General features: G+C 41.4%; 3 protein-coding genes and 2 long non-coding RNA genes across 9 annotated transcripts; 4 read left to right on the top strand and 1 right to left on the bottom strand.

Annotated features, from left to right (window-relative positions):
- The first annotated feature begins 914 nt into the window (after window positions 1-914).
- LOC129599873 (uncharacterized) lies at window positions 915-3,219 on the top strand. 2 transcript variants are annotated; one of them, XR_008691978.1, is made up of 4 exons: window positions 915-1,372; window positions 2,343-2,614; window positions 2,765-2,874; window positions 2,999-3,219. It is a non-coding gene; the product is annotated as an uncharacterized LOC129599873 (long non-coding RNA). The 2 variants fall into 2 exon arrangements; XR_008691977.1 differs by lacking the exon at window positions 2,999-3,219 and having other exon boundaries at window positions 917-1,372; window positions 2,765-2,913.
- A 287-nt stretch (window positions 3,220-3,506) lies between these two features.
- LOC129599918 (uncharacterized) lies at window positions 3,507-10,521 on the top strand. Of its 3 annotated transcripts, XM_055498276.1 has the most exons (10): window positions 3,507-3,768; window positions 4,200-4,328; window positions 6,307-6,697; window positions 6,998-7,312; window positions 7,504-7,574; window positions 7,643-7,768; window positions 7,991-8,395; window positions 8,764-9,255; window positions 9,680-9,936; window positions 10,109-10,521. In XM_055498276.1, the coding sequence occupies exons 3-10, from the start codon at window positions 6,316-6,318 to the stop codon at window positions 10,116-10,118; spliced, it is 2,058 nt and encodes a 685-aa protein (XP_055354251.1). In that variant the 5' UTR covers window positions 3,507-3,768; window positions 4,200-4,328; window positions 6,307-6,315; the 3' UTR covers window positions 10,119-10,521. The 3 variants fall into 3 exon arrangements, with proteins under 3 accessions (XP_055354251.1, XP_055354250.1, XP_055354252.1); XM_055498275.1 differs by having other exon boundaries at window positions 9,680-10,521; XM_055498277.1 differs by lacking the exons at window positions 3,507-3,768; window positions 4,200-4,328 and adding an exon at window positions 6,003-6,113 and having other exon boundaries at window positions 9,680-10,521.
- A 78-nt stretch (window positions 10,522-10,599) lies between these two features.
- On the bottom strand, window positions 10,600-14,251 carry LOC129599923 (uncharacterized). Its single transcript, XR_008691981.1, has 4 exons — window positions 13,781-14,251; window positions 12,747-12,791; window positions 12,433-12,641; window positions 10,600-12,145 (listed from the first exon to the last, which is right to left on the bottom strand). It is a non-coding gene; the product is annotated as an uncharacterized LOC129599923 (long non-coding RNA).
- Window positions 11,910-12,966, top strand: LOC129599922 (papain inhibitor-like). Of its 2 annotated transcripts, none has more exons than XM_055498280.1 (2): window positions 11,910-12,118; window positions 12,436-12,966. In XM_055498280.1, exons 1-2 carry the CDS (start codon window positions 11,993-11,995, stop codon window positions 12,793-12,795), a joined length of 486 nt encoding a protein of 161 aa, XP_055354255.1. In that variant the 5' UTR covers window positions 11,910-11,992; the 3' UTR covers window positions 12,796-12,966. The 2 variants fall into 2 exon arrangements, with proteins under 2 accessions (XP_055354255.1, XP_055354257.1); XM_055498282.1 differs by having other exon boundaries at window positions 11,925-12,357.
- On the top strand, window positions 13,518-14,454 carry LOC129599921 (5-hydroxytryptamine receptor 1B-like). Its single transcript, XM_055498279.1, has 2 exons — window positions 13,518-14,194; window positions 14,329-14,454. The coding sequence occupies exons 1-2, from the start codon at window positions 13,790-13,792 to the stop codon at window positions 14,332-14,334; spliced, it is 411 nt and encodes a 136-aa protein (XP_055354254.1). The 5' UTR covers window positions 13,518-13,789; the 3' UTR covers window positions 14,335-14,454.
- Window positions 14,455-14,566: the final 112 nt, after the last annotated feature.

The following is a 14,566-nucleotide window of genomic DNA, read 5'->3' as shown; positions in this document are numbered from 1 at the left end:
CTACAATTATGTATTATAAATCCTAAAAACTTCTAACTTGTAAGTACTACGTGTCTTGGGCAAACTCACAAGTCAGATTTGTCATTTTGACGCATCCGTACGTACGCACCATGCGTAGAGAGTTCTATTTAAAGAGGCATTCAATATTTCCGAAACTAGTGCCGCGCCCCAGCATACACACAGTATAAAGAATGAATAAAGAAATAACATGTAAGTACGGTAATTACAAATTATGTATGTAACGATCCCTAGCTAAGAGAGCCACTCTGAGGCAAAATCCGTTATTTGCAAATTTATTGAGTGCTGTCATAAAACAGCACATAAATACAGATAGAATATTTTACGCAGTTTTCCCATTAATTTTGCCGATACTTACACATACAGTACTGCTGTCTCTGAACAGTAATTCTGAAAATGCATTCTTGTACACTAATTTCAATGGCATATGTATACGTAATACGAGGGTTTTATGCATTATAATTATTATCGGGCATGTAAGACCATAGCGTGGTACATATATACTAATTCAAAATTTCGTGCGCATGTATTCGACGCTGCGACGTAGATTTAATTTTGCTGTTTGTAGGACACAATTTATAATTTTATGGTTACTTCGGTACTTTAATTTACGCAACGGATGCTACTCTCGCTCTATCTGTATGTAGAGGCAGTAAGCTTAAGGTTGCGTTTGCGTTAATCAATAATTTCATGAAGAGATTGCGAAACACGTAATTATTTCAATGAAGACCCTTGTTTATCGGTGACTTGGCAGTGACCACGATGCTGGTTTGGGTATTGCACATACCGTATTGGTAACCTAACATTTAAGGAAACAGCGTTGTTGATTACGTCAAAATTGTCTTACTAATTCTAATACAGAGATCACCTTTGTTATTAGGTATCCATAACGACTATAAGACGAGCGATATGAAACCGGCATGGATTGTCTTAAGTACTCGTACTTCTGTACCGACCTAGTGCCTTCTGGAATCTGCGCATGCAATAATGTACCCATGTCATGACGAACATTGCCTGTTGCATAAAGTATTTCGTGATAACCTAAAATTAACTATTTATTATCCCAGTTCTGACACCGGATGTTCCTCGAAAGTTAGCATGTAAACCGCACATAAAGGATCCAAGAACTTTCAATCGAGTGCGCACAGCGAAACCTTAATTTTGCGTACTCCCACTTCGACCACTAAAGGTCATCTTAGCTATACATGCAAAGAAACCCGCTGCACACGCAGATTGCACTGCATTGTAAACTGGGTCTATGTACAACTCCTGCAGCCTACATTCGGTGACGCAAAGTACCAGCCCCGTTTTGATGTGTTATTCTCCCATAAGTGCGACGATTAACCCGGAAAAGGTATGTCACTAACTGCCATGTGGTCCATGTTATTTAAGCCTTGATTTCTTCGGATAAATGCTGATGGCGGCACGGGGAGCCATTCAGTTTTGTGTCAACATCATCATTGTTCGCACATCAGCTGTGAAAGATTACTATTTACAACTTAACAACACGTGCAACGTGCTTCTACGTGCACAAATCGCGGATGCGCACATTTGGGGGAGCCTTTAACACCCCGTTTTGGAAGGACCAATTTGCCAATTTTTGCATTCCTATCGATTAATTTTAGGTCACGCTTGGCGTGGCCATAATCCCTGATACGAAGTCCTAGTATTAATGCCCGGCATCCCAACAATCATTGTTGCACTGCCTTATCTGTACCGGAAAACATTTCGGATAAAATCTGTTTCTGTCTATCGAAATAGGTACTTATACATAAGACTGTGACACGAGGTGTTCACATTAATATTACTGTATTTGGACAATGGACCCCTTGATTAATTCTACATGCAGGGGAAATAATGTTAATAGCATATACTGTGAAAAATGATGCTGCCCATTAATCCTTTTGCAACGTCGCAACGCATGCACGACATATGTTTTGGCGCATACCGCGACAAGAAAAATCAATCTACTCTAGTAATACTCGTTTATTACGCAAGCTTCTCCCAGCAGATCTACTGTAAATCTAGCAGCGCTAGATTTTAGATAAAGGGAAGGCCTTTATTTTTACAAGCTGCTGCTGTAAGCGAACTGATAATACCTATGCGTTAGCTAATATTATAAAACATGCTTCCGGTGGATCTAGGGTTAGCCGATTAGAAGAACAGCTACCCGTACAGGCCGTACTAGATACAATATGATTACTGTATGCTGCATGATATAGATATGTAATTATTGACATACACTCATACAGTAATTGTACAATACAAATAGCTCATCAATTAAAAATTGCTAAGGATTTAAAGAAACTGACAGCCATATGCAGTAGTGTCCATAAAAACCATTCACATGGCGGGCACGTACTGAGCGAACTAACCGAAAGGTCACTGGGTTCTGAATCCGCCGCGTTGTTTATGTCGTTGTGCCTTGTGGCATCGTGGAACGGATGTGGATCTCCCAAACTCTGGATACGGATGGACGAAGCGATGGGCGAAGACGGATGTTTGTGGTCCGATTTTACTGATGTTTATGCTCGAAGCAATCGGGGGCTTGCTCTAGCTAGCTTGCAGCGCTCTACGTTTGGCCCTTAATTAAAGGGTAGGTACAAAGTGGTCCAAATCAAATTTTAAAATTATACTGTATTATACTGTATATATTATAGCCAGTGCAAGCTCGTTGGTGTGGCACCTGGCTGTGGATTCTGGCTGCTTGCTTCTCTAGTTTTATTATCAGTCTCTTTGTTTGCAGATTTCGCGAATGTCGTAAAATCATCTTCATTGTCAGTTGTTTTCATTTATGTTGGAAAATGAAGAAAAAGAAAATGTCCGTTGGTTAGAAAATGTCCGTCTACTGTTTAGGTAAGAAGCTATATAGCTGCAGTTTAAACTCACTTTAAAGCCTACGTACAATGCAGTCTGTACGGCTGATGTGTCAATACATGTTGATTGCTTCACGCGGGCATACCCTTTTGTTGCTACCTAGCTTGTCAGTGGCCGCTCGAATTTTTACTCAAAACCGGCGATGTACCGTAGTACGTCCTGTAATCAACGGGAAAAAAATCTCTTTGCATGATTCCCGACCGGATATAGATATAAACCTTGCAGTTTCGGACCATGGATATTAGCTGCTGAACTTAAACTTGTTTTATTTGACTTGTTTTTGATTGTTTAATTTCGAACATGTCACATGGGTGCACAGCTAAAACTTAAAATACGGATGCTTCAAGCAAATAAATGAACAAAAACTAAAAAGTATAAAGGTTTGCTAACTTGCAAGTGGAAATGAATAAAACATCAGCTGCAGTTCCGCGGTAAGCTCGGTGTGCCGACCTTGGGCGTTCGCCATCTACGCAGCCAGGGCGGTACGAGTCAACTTTTACCGTTCCGTACTACTGCTCGTTCACTTCCGGCTGTGCATGGTACGTACGTGATGCCTGACTGATACACTATAATACAACAATCAGCGCTGACAGTGAGCGAATTGCCGCGCATACGGTGTCGGTACGTGTGTGTGCTCATAAGTCTTGTTTTAATATCAGGTTTGTTTTTTATTCGATTCTACAATTTTTGCGAAGCACCGTTGGATTAGGCACGTTCTCAAATCAGTCGGAGTTTTTCCCTGTCAACTGTCAAGGTCGTCAGGTTTTCTGCACGGCTGATCGTTATGATAATCAGCGATTCGGAATTGGTTAAAATTATCTGTTCTACACAGTTAGAACTTTTTACTTTTGCCTTTGGAAGATCACGATTCAGGTACCAATTAGATGGGTGAAAATATAATCATTAATGATTAATTTTCAGAATTACTGTAGCAGAGCTGGCGCTTTTGTTAGGTCTGCAGTTAAGTTTGCAGCTTTTATTGATAATTCAAGATTTCTTCTGCATGTGTTTCGCGGACGAGATCTTGGACTCTTCTAATGCGTTCCTGCGCTCGTTATGTTTCTTGAATCTTTAGCAACTGTTTTCTGTCGCGAATCGTTTAAGAAATTGAGACAGTTACGCAGTTATTGATTGGGCTTTGATGCTTTCTGGCGAAATCATCGAGAATCTTCTGATTTTGAGAACTGAGACCTCGAAAGTGCGAGGATTCTTGCAACTGCACGGAACACAGGAACCACTTCTGTGTTTTCAAACTGCTTTGTATGGTCTGCTTTGAAGTGATTTCAAGGTTTTCGTGTGTTTAGGGGGAAATCACGGGCATCTGAATTGGTTCGATCCCCCCAGTGAGAGGAAATTGTGCTGACGCGACGGTCAACGGCATTTTACGAATTGCCACTCGCAGAACAAACGAAATTGTTGACATTCGTGTCAAGGTAAGACAATTTCAATGTGTTGCAGTGGCGGCGTTTCTGCCTGCCTATGAACGCTGTTTTCGGTGTTGTTGTGCTTCGTGTTGTATAGTGCTCATTTCATAAACCTCGGCCGCGAGGTAAATATTTGTATGCGTGTTGAATTAACCGTCATTTGTCCGGGTTTGGAAGTTAATCGAAATCTGGTTACAATTTGAAAATTCAATTTTTTCCAGTGAATTTTAAATTGTGGTGCTGTGCCAAATCAAGAATTTTCGCTAAATTTTATTATTTTATGATATAAAGAAGCGCTAGTACTGTAAATAATTTTTATAATATGTTCTTGCAATTATTTTTAGTGTTACTTAAGGAGTTGGTGGTTCGTTACAGTGTTTTAAAATTTTTATATGAGTTTCAGTGCACAGCGGACCGTGCGTTCTTTGCCCAGTCAAACTTTTTTATTCGCGGAAATATTTTAAATAGCAAATTTTCGATTTTTTCGATTTTGGGCTTCCGGTTAAAAATCCGTGACTGTATAGTCGGACAAGTCGATAGCTGTAATTTCCATAATGCGTTTTTTGTGGTCATGTGATGTTGATGCGCGGCATTTTATTAGGAAATGACGCCGGAACGATGGATTTATAGCTCATTAATATTATTGAGTCAAAGATTTTGCAGGTCAAAGGTGGCCTTGGGGCGTCTTATTGAGCGGCACTTTCAGTTTCGTTGAAACCGGACAAAATTCCGGTTGGCACAGATGCAGAGTGCTTCCTTACTGTCTATTTTCTTACCCGAACCGTAGAATTATTATATGGAAAAATCTGGAAACAGTTGTTAAATAAATTTGTGTTCATTTTTGCGGGATTTTTTTGCATACTCTGCAGCGCTGCTCAGATATCGCCATGGTCGTATATTTTTTTACCGACTCCGTTCCACTTAAATTTTTCAGTTGAAAAGCAGAAAGTGTTTTTGTTATCGTATTGCGATTATTCCATAGAGGTTTTGTGACTTCTGCATTTATTCGCCGACTCGGCAGAAGGATGCTTTGTTTGTGACTATACTTGTAATGCGACACGCTCTGGTTTTTCATCACAAAAATAAGTATATTTCTACTAATAATTGTTTGCATTCCCTCGCACAGGCCGACGCATTTTTTTACGAATAGATGGTTCTTGTTTTTACCGTAGTCGGTGGCGTTGTGGCATGTGCTGAGTTTAGATTAGTGCATAGTCGCTGGCCAGAACTTACCCCAAATGTTACTAATTTCCGGTTACTCATGGAATCATCGTTGATAGTATTATTGTATGTAGTTAAAGCCTGGGTGCAGCATTTTGTAACATTTCTACAGTTTCAACATTGTGAAAGCTTTTCTTATACTTCTATGAGAAAAAGACTTTCACTTTGATCTTTGTAAGATAGATATTCTTTCCTTTTAATTCATAGAATTTTTCTGTTATACATAATAGCATTAAAGCGCTGTCTAGTTTTATTCGTTCGCACTTCGCATTATTTAATTCAGTGATTTGTCTGTTTAGTTTTGCCAGGGTGGGTCCTAGTAGGTGGAACATGTGAGATGGTTGTTGTTGGCAATCTTCTTCTTGGTTATGGTCTTAAAATTTTTATGAGATTCATCATCAGTGCTGAAGTACAGAGTGGAATGTATGTGTTACTGATTTCGTGAAGTTGTGTATACTATACTGTATGCAGAGCCTGTACCAACAATTTTGTTTCTTTCTTCCCCCAAGTACTTTACCGCATACCGTTTCTTTGTGACCTGTTGATATTTATTTACAAAACTGTATTCCGCTGGTAACGAACTGTAAATGTTGTATGGTATTCATGGGCAGGCCCGCAAGATAACATATGTATATTCGCTTTGGAAGAAAGTGAATCGGATTTCTTCGAAAATCGCTAAGAACATACTCAGTAGATCCGAATTTTCTTTGCGTTATATGTGGTGACTGGGTTTAAGGATATAACAACAACTTTTTGTGATTTGTAGAAACCACAAATGGAGTCTCACTCCATAAAGACTTCGTGGCTGGTGGCATCCTTTTTATGTTTTCAAGGCATCTTCAGTATTCTTCCGACGCCTAATAGTGCATCCGCTGATGTTCCTCCCTTCAATTTCTCGATTTATCCCCAGTGTAACTTCTCCACAAATACAACACCTTCGACGCAGACCCCCGTGCCGAAATTAGCGGAGACGTTTACTATTAAAGTGGAGGGGAAGATCGGAGAGAACGCGTACTTTGACTCGGATGGTTATTATGAAAAGGAAGGACAGCGAGGTGCAACATACATCTTGTCACAAGGCACCAAGACCTCATATCTGTATGATTTCATAACGGGAGATGCCTTCAGCGTCGTGGGAGAAAACGATGAATACAGTGGTGCGTTTGTCGCTGGTCGTTGTCGGAAATATTGTTTTTGCAGTCTGGTGTATTAGATTGTCATTTTCTTTTGAACGGCAAAAGCTTTTTTTTTTTTTATTAATTAACCAGAAGTTTGCCACAAAGTGTCTGATTTTATGCAAAACTGCTCTGTTGCTTTTTCGTATGAATTAATTTTCGTATATTTAATTTCTGGATTATTAGCATTAACACTGAAACTGCTGAGCAGCAGTGAGAGAATTGCTTTGTGTTTATTCTTATATTTCAGAAAAAAGGGTCAAATTTTGTTTATTTTTGCAGGGCGACAGTGTACGAAAGAAGATTTATGGAAAACGGGATGTAATACGTATGCGTACTTCATTGCGGAATTGGCCGGATATTCTGTTACCTCCGGCAAATGTAACATCAGTCCCGGCAATGTCACAGATCAGGGTGTTCAGAATACTACGGTGCGAGCCATCAAAGTGCAGATGTGGGAGCAATGTGTGCACGATAACAATCTGAATACAACATGGAGGAATCGCTATTATTACACCGCTCCCGGTGTCACCCCTCCGAGCCCATCTAAGAATGCCACACCAATTCGGTTTGAAAGTCTGCAGCTTGACGGAAAAGGTAAAATTAATATGCGCATTGCGTTGTTGATCAATGAAGTGTAGACAGTCGTTGATGTTTTGTTGCGTACAGGTTCTGCGTTTACCATTATTTGTTTTGGGTATCTGAATTTTTCAAGAACTCAGTTGACTGTTGTGACATTACCTGACTGGATTGCATTTGAGTTACGACCCGAGTTTTTACGTTCACAGATGTTGGAAAAATTCAGGTGTACGATTTTACATACTACTATCCGGAAGTGAAGGACAAGTCTGTCTTTTTGGTATGAACTAGAACCAGATTAGCATCGGGATTTGGTATTTTAATTTACCCGAAATCTTCCTTCTCTAGCCCGATCCAGGAGTTTATTGCCCGGGATGGAGACGGGAAAACCAGAGCGTTTCCATACTCCCAGACCAGTTCAGTCTCACAATGCTCACGTTGGCCAAAAAGGACAGGGATGTGCACAGCCTTAAAGTAAGCCCTTTTTGCCGCTGCTTCATATGCATTTACAGTACAAAAATCATTCAAATCAGTTTCCACAATAAAAACCTTTGAGTGACTTCCGCCTTTCATATTAAAAAGATCGTTGGTTGTTGCGTTTTTGGCTTTTGGTTTTTTGCTATCCGTTGGTGTTTATGTAGGATCCACAATCGTTTGTCGAAATTATTTGAACGTACATTTGTTGAATTATTTCAGATGAACTTCGACTCTCAGCACTTCTTGGTCTCTTACATTACGGATTCGCTGAGCGGTACCCACTTTCCGCCGTCCTTCGTGAAGAACCGCACCTTGTACCGTACCGTACACGACTACAACAGCGGTCTGTCGTTCACGATGCCAGTGGGCACGTGGCTGTTGGGCGGTGCCGGATGCAACGTGACAGCCATCGACAGTGGCAGCCTGGACGCCACCAAATCCGACAGTTCGGGAGTGGTTCACCTGAAGAGCGCCCGTGATCTGTTTGGCTTGAACCGGTCCAGTGCGCTGTACGTGGGACAGCGGGACTTCAACGGAATGCCGACATATGTGTGGGTGTCGCAGCGCAGCAGTAACGACAGCAAGCGGAATATCACCACCACGACGGAAACCTATTGGCTGCATGTGAGTCAGACTCTCTTTGTTAAGCGCAAACCTGTTAGGTGAACGACCTTGGATGATAAGTGTTCCAGTGAAAAATAATTTCCTTTAAACATTGTCGTAAATAACGTATGAACACATGTGCTTCGTTATGCAGACGTATACGGGGAATTCCACTCGTTTTCCAGTTTCGGTTTATCGACAGTTTTCCGGTTTTTATGCTTAATCGACTGTTTTAATATCAGAAAAAAGCAGAGAATATGTTAGTGCGGAAGCAGCTTGTGTCTGCTACAATAAAAATGTGTGTGTACTGTGCAGTATTTATGCGAATTCTTGGTGTTTATGCTGAAATTCGTTTAGATATCAGTTGTTAGATGCTTTGTTTTATGTAGGAAAATTGGACGTCATCCGCTGAGCGCGTGCTCGTCGGAGTCGTTATCTATCGGACATTCCCCAACGGAACGATCTTGGAAACCTTTCAGAGTACGGTCAGCGATTTCAACGCCTTCCCATTCTATTGGAAGACCTTTGACGTTGTGGATTGTCTGCGGAACGGTAAACAGCAGATGATAACGTTCTGCATGAAGGTGCAGAATTACACGGATGTGAAGATGCGGATGCCGGCGTTCGAGACGGCCATTCGCGATGCCCTGTCCAATCTGACCGCCACGTCGCCGCTGCAGTTCACGGATATCCAGGTGATGAAAGGGGACGAGGAGAACGAGCCGCATATCTGGGTGACAGTGTTGGACTGGGTCAACATCACCGTCAGCGGAACGAACGTGACAAAGTACCAGAATGCATCGGAAGTGGTGGACGCGTTGAGGAAGCTGTTTGACAATAAGGATCTGCCGTTCGTGATGAAGTTTGCCAACAGAACGCAGGTATGAAATGAAGCATTTACTTAGTAATTTATGTTAGTAATAAAATCATATTGCTTACTGCAAGGTTAAACGTTGGTCCAACTTTCTCTCGGAATTAATTTAGCTTATTTTTGTGTATTTTCCCAGATGTTTTATTGAACAAGGCTTTACGAGAGCATTTGCAATACTTTCCTTTTGTTAGTTTAGGAAATCAGACAATTTTTTTGGCACCTATTCGGACGTAAATCAGGCAGATTTGTCGTCTGATTATTTGGCAGAAGGGAAAACTTTATGTATTTAATGCGCGTAAAAATTCTTATGCGTTACTGACAAATTGGCAGTGAGAAATGATGGGGCAATACATTTATAACACAGCACAAAACGCCATTTGGCAATAAAAATATTTAAAAACAATGAAAAACTAAAAGGCGTTGTTTTCCTGCAGAGCGTGACTTTCCTGAAAGGCTCGATTCAGAGCGGCCGTGATCTTGTCAAGCCGACTGCCGCACCAATTTCCCCAGCCACCCCGGCGACCACCCTGCACCCCACAGACACGCCGACCGCCGCCCCGGTGGTGCAAGACGGGTACACCAGCGGCTCGATGGCCGGTCTGGGCATCGCCATGATCATTATCGGGGGAGTGGCCGGACTCGTTGCCGGGTTTCTCATGTGGAAGCGCAACACCGGCATCGCCTACCAAGTGTACGATTAACTCACAGGGAATATGTGTGTCCTGCGTCAGAAAAAAAAAAACAACCCAACCAGACCAACCGTGTCGCATCTGTTTCGTGAATACAATGTGTTTTTGTATCGTTTTTGACATTTTGTACAATTTGACATCAGTAGGGTAATTTTTGCGCCATCCTTTTTACAGCATGCATTAAGAGTGTGGTTCGCGGACGAGTGTGTCAGCACTGTGCTGCGTACTCACACATATAAGCCCCCGGGGAATCTGCACGGCATACTTGTGAACTGTTAATCCCTTCACAATGTTTCGGCAGCATGAACATGGATCTGTGTTAGAATCTTGGTTCATTTTTGTTTGGTTTTTTTATTGTAATGTCAGAGAGATGTTTTTCTTGCCTTCGGAACCGTGTTTCGAGGGCTTCGGGTTTTATTTCTCAGACGAATGTTTTATTGGATTTCAGATTTTGAATTGCATTCTCATTGCCCTGCACATTGGCTGCTTCAAGTGATATTTTGTTCGTGTTTCTGCTTTGTGACTGTTTGGATGTTACAGACTGTCGTGTTATGAATTAAATTAAAAGATGTAACCAGGAATTGAAACCAAGTGTAGTAGCCTTTGATATTCCTTATCTTGCATTACATTTTCTCAGCTGTGCCAACTTTTGAAGCTTGTTTCACTTTTTTACCAGTTTTCCAAACCACAATTTTTTTATTCGCGTTATTCACACCATTTATTGCAAACAGCTCAGCGATCAATCAGTCATCATATGTGTTAAAAAATAAAATATTGGTGATGTTAAACTTATCATCTTCTGTACCATGCACCAGTACCATTAATTAGTGAAGTACTATAATTAGGGAAGTAGATGATGCGACACATACAAGTACAAACATAATCCATGCAGTGCTACAGACGTCTGCACAATATAGATCTACACATAGACTCACCATCAAATGTACGAAAGACATTTTCAACATGCTTAAGAAATACTATATCTGTGCACGTAGCTGTTGGTTATTAACAGCGAATAATAATTACTCTTACAAAGAATACGTGTACTGTATTGTACAATACAGTGGAACCTCCGATCTTGAACACCTCTGAACCCTGAACAACCCCGAATCTTGAGCAATTTTTTTCGTACGCGCAACTCTCGTAAGCTATAACATTAGGGGGACCTCTGAACCCTGAACACCTGGCTGCTTACCGTGATACGTTTGCTTAGTAAAACGGACCTCTAAACGTGAACAGAGAGCGGCTGCGTTTTGTGTGCGAAACAGTGAAAGCATCCGGGAACTGTTCAAAGTGTTCACGGATCTCACCGCAAGCAGATTAGCGGAGAATAACGTGTTGTTTCGTGTAGTACCAATCCGTAGCCTTAGTTTCAGTTCATGAAACTGAAACCTTAGTCATCATGGCCAACAAAAATAACACCAGAATAACATTATAATCAATTAATTAATAAATTACGACGTGAAATATATTAAAGTACAGCAGATATCCTTTTGCATATTAGCATACGCGCTAATATAATATACATCATTACGACTGGAATTTTATGCGCCCCCCCAGGGGCGTCGGTGCCCCTGGCAGCAGTACTTCTAAACCCTGAACATCCCCGAACCTTGAACAAGAAACTCCGTACCGAGAGTGTTCAGGATCGGGAGGTTCCACTGTACATACATTTTGTAAATAAGTGCTTATTAATTTAATTTCATTTGGTTCAGTATTTATTCTTGTCAGCAGTTGATGTGACCCACAACGACCAAAAGTACGTTTCAAGTACAGTAAGAAGTGCGTACTTTACAGCTGTCCACCTTCCAGATCCGGGGGTCATCCTCCAACGCTCACCATCAGATTTAACCGTGATCAGTATGATCAAAGCGATTTGATCTCTGATACGAGCACTGATAGTGTGACTGATCTTAACGGAAATTACCGGATAATATACCGAGCACTTACTCATAATTATTATTTACTTCTGATATGAATGGCTGTTCCATTTCTATGAAAACGATAACTGTGTGGAGGGATATTCAGTACTGAACCAATTTTACGTAGCTCCAGCTGATGATGCAGTGTTATCTAACTACCATCTGGACAAATGTTTATTACCTTAACTGTTGTTTGATGCGCCGTAAAGGAAATATCTCTCACATATGTCGCAAAGACGGTGAGACAGAAGATCCTTTTCCGGTATGCTAATCGCAGCCCATCGAATTTCTGCAAATACTTGACGCCCTTTAAAAGCGCGGCACCAGAACGCACATTCAGTAAACAATCAGCGGTAACTTCGAAATAAATTCAAGTAGGAACTTCAACCTTCTATAACCAGTTTTGTTTCCTTTTAAACCTTCTATAAACAGTTCTTTTTTTCTTATAAAGTCGGCACTATGGCTTCTTATTACGGTGTATTTGTTGCTCTGGCTGCAGTGGTACGTAATGATGCATTAAATCACCTTGTCATTTGCTAACTTATGACCTTTTTATAAATGGGTACTGCTTGTTACCAGATTGTATCAGCTCAAGCCAATATTCCTTGGGGAAAGACCTTTACCGGCACGAAGTTGACCTTTTACAACGACGCTGGATACGGAGCATGTGGTACGCAGATCAATGCTGCCTCGCAAGACCTCGTGGCCATCAGCCACGAGTGGTACACTTCCGCAAATCCCAACGTTGACCCCTTCTGCACCAACGACGTCTGCGTCCGCGTCACCTACAACGGCAAATCCATTACTGCGCCGGTCAAGGACAAATGTCCCAGCTGTTCCAAAGCCCATTTGGATCTGTCCAAAACTGCTTTTCAGCAGTTCGCCGATACCTCTGTCGGGGTTCTGCAGGGAGCCACCTACTCCTTTGTGAAATGCTGAAAAAACAAATATTAATGATATAGCTAATGCGTGATAAACTATATGCCTTCTTGTCTTTCGCGTACTCATAATCAGTTACTGATTAGATTTTTGTATAACGTTAGCCTTGTTGTGACATTATAAAGCGGCAATCTGTGCTCATTAAAATTAATGACTTATAATTCCGATAAACTCGACCAGATGTTTACATGCCACTACATCAGACACCGTTTACTGTTCGGTAAAAATATCCAGCCCAACCGGGTGTTAAGATGCAGACATCATGCAGTTCAGGTAAGCGCACTACATGACAGTAAAAATGTGTACTTCAAAAAGCAGCCTAAAATATTAATCTGTTCTGCAATCTCAAAAAATCTTTGCCCCTTATGATTAGCATTATGATTTCGTACTGAATTATGCATGGATGTATATGGATGTTACTCACCCGTTCGATTTCGTAAAAAGGCATTCATGGATTAGATGTGCCGAGCCCCGTCAAAATACGGAGCCAGGACGGATGCGTTTTAATTGTAACAATTTCGTTGTAATTTTACGTAGTCTACGTACTCCAGACGTACCAATTAACGTCAAACATTGCGCGATAACTCTACTTAAACATACTGTCGCCGTCACGTCTCGGGTCTGCACAACACATATCGCCTGGCAGTCTAATCTGCATTCACAGGTGTTTGAATTTCTCTAATAAAAATGATAAATACTTATGTCTGCGTGTAGGAACTACGATATCAGACAGATTGCAGCCACCGTCTTTGACTCATCATAAACTTTTAAAATTCACTTTCACCAACTTCTGATGCTAAAGTCAGTACCATGGTAAACAAAGTTAAACATGTGCTCCTACCAATTCACAATTTAATACGCTGCGCCTTACACTGGCGCCTTACACTTACTTAGCACTGGATCAGTATTTAAATCATGTTTTCACGATGAAAGCGCTTTTATCAAAAACATACTGGTTGGCATACGGCTTATACATGGAACTTACTACATCAAAATGAACTCCAGTATAATTGTTCCCAAAGCTTGTAACTGCACATCCGAGCTGGACATCACGTCATCACGACTAGCACTGGCTTGCGCTATATACGCCGTCGCTTTGATCACCATTCTGTCAAACATCGTATTTATTTTATCGGTGATTCCCTACAAGAAACTTCGAACCCCCGCGAATATTCTGCTGGTATCCAACTGCGTCGCTGACTGCCTTGTGGGCATCTATGTCCTGCCAGTGGCCGTGACCTTATGGCTGATGCACGAATGTTGGCCACTGGAGCATTGGCTATGCCTGTGGTACTACGCTTCCAAAGAGCACTGTATCGCCGTCAGTGTCATTCACATGATGATCATCTCCATTGAACGTTATATGCGATTATTTCACAGCGAGAACCGATTTTATGAGGTATTCTTTCAAAAAGTAACCATCTGGCCAATGGTGCTCTGCTGGATATACCCAACAGGAACCAGTTATCTACGGACATTTGTGCCGTACTTTTTCCACCTTTATCCGTACGATAGCGATTCCTTATCGGGCAGGACTAATGACACATGCAGTGCCTACAATCGCCAACAATGCAACTGTGTGCAGTGCTTTGCGCCGGCGTCGTTTGTAATGGAATCGTTATTACAGTACTTTGTTCCCATGATAATTATGTTAATCTGTTATGGACGCATTATTGCTTTGACATTTCGCCGGCTGAAAAGGTCACATAAGCTGCGTGATTTGATTGCAGCGGATTTGAGCCAACGGCTTAGCCAGCCAGCGACTCAGTCA

The sequence above is a fragment of the Paramacrobiotus metropolitanus genome, unplaced genomic scaffold (assembly GCF_019649055.1).
Source record: "Paramacrobiotus metropolitanus isolate TYO unplaced genomic scaffold, Prichtersi_v1.0 Parri_scaffold0000157, whole genome shotgun sequence".
Taxonomy (NCBI): domain Eukaryota; kingdom Metazoa; phylum Tardigrada; class Eutardigrada; order Parachela; family Macrobiotidae; genus Paramacrobiotus; species Paramacrobiotus metropolitanus.
This window is presented reverse-complemented; position numbering and strand designations above follow the sequence as displayed.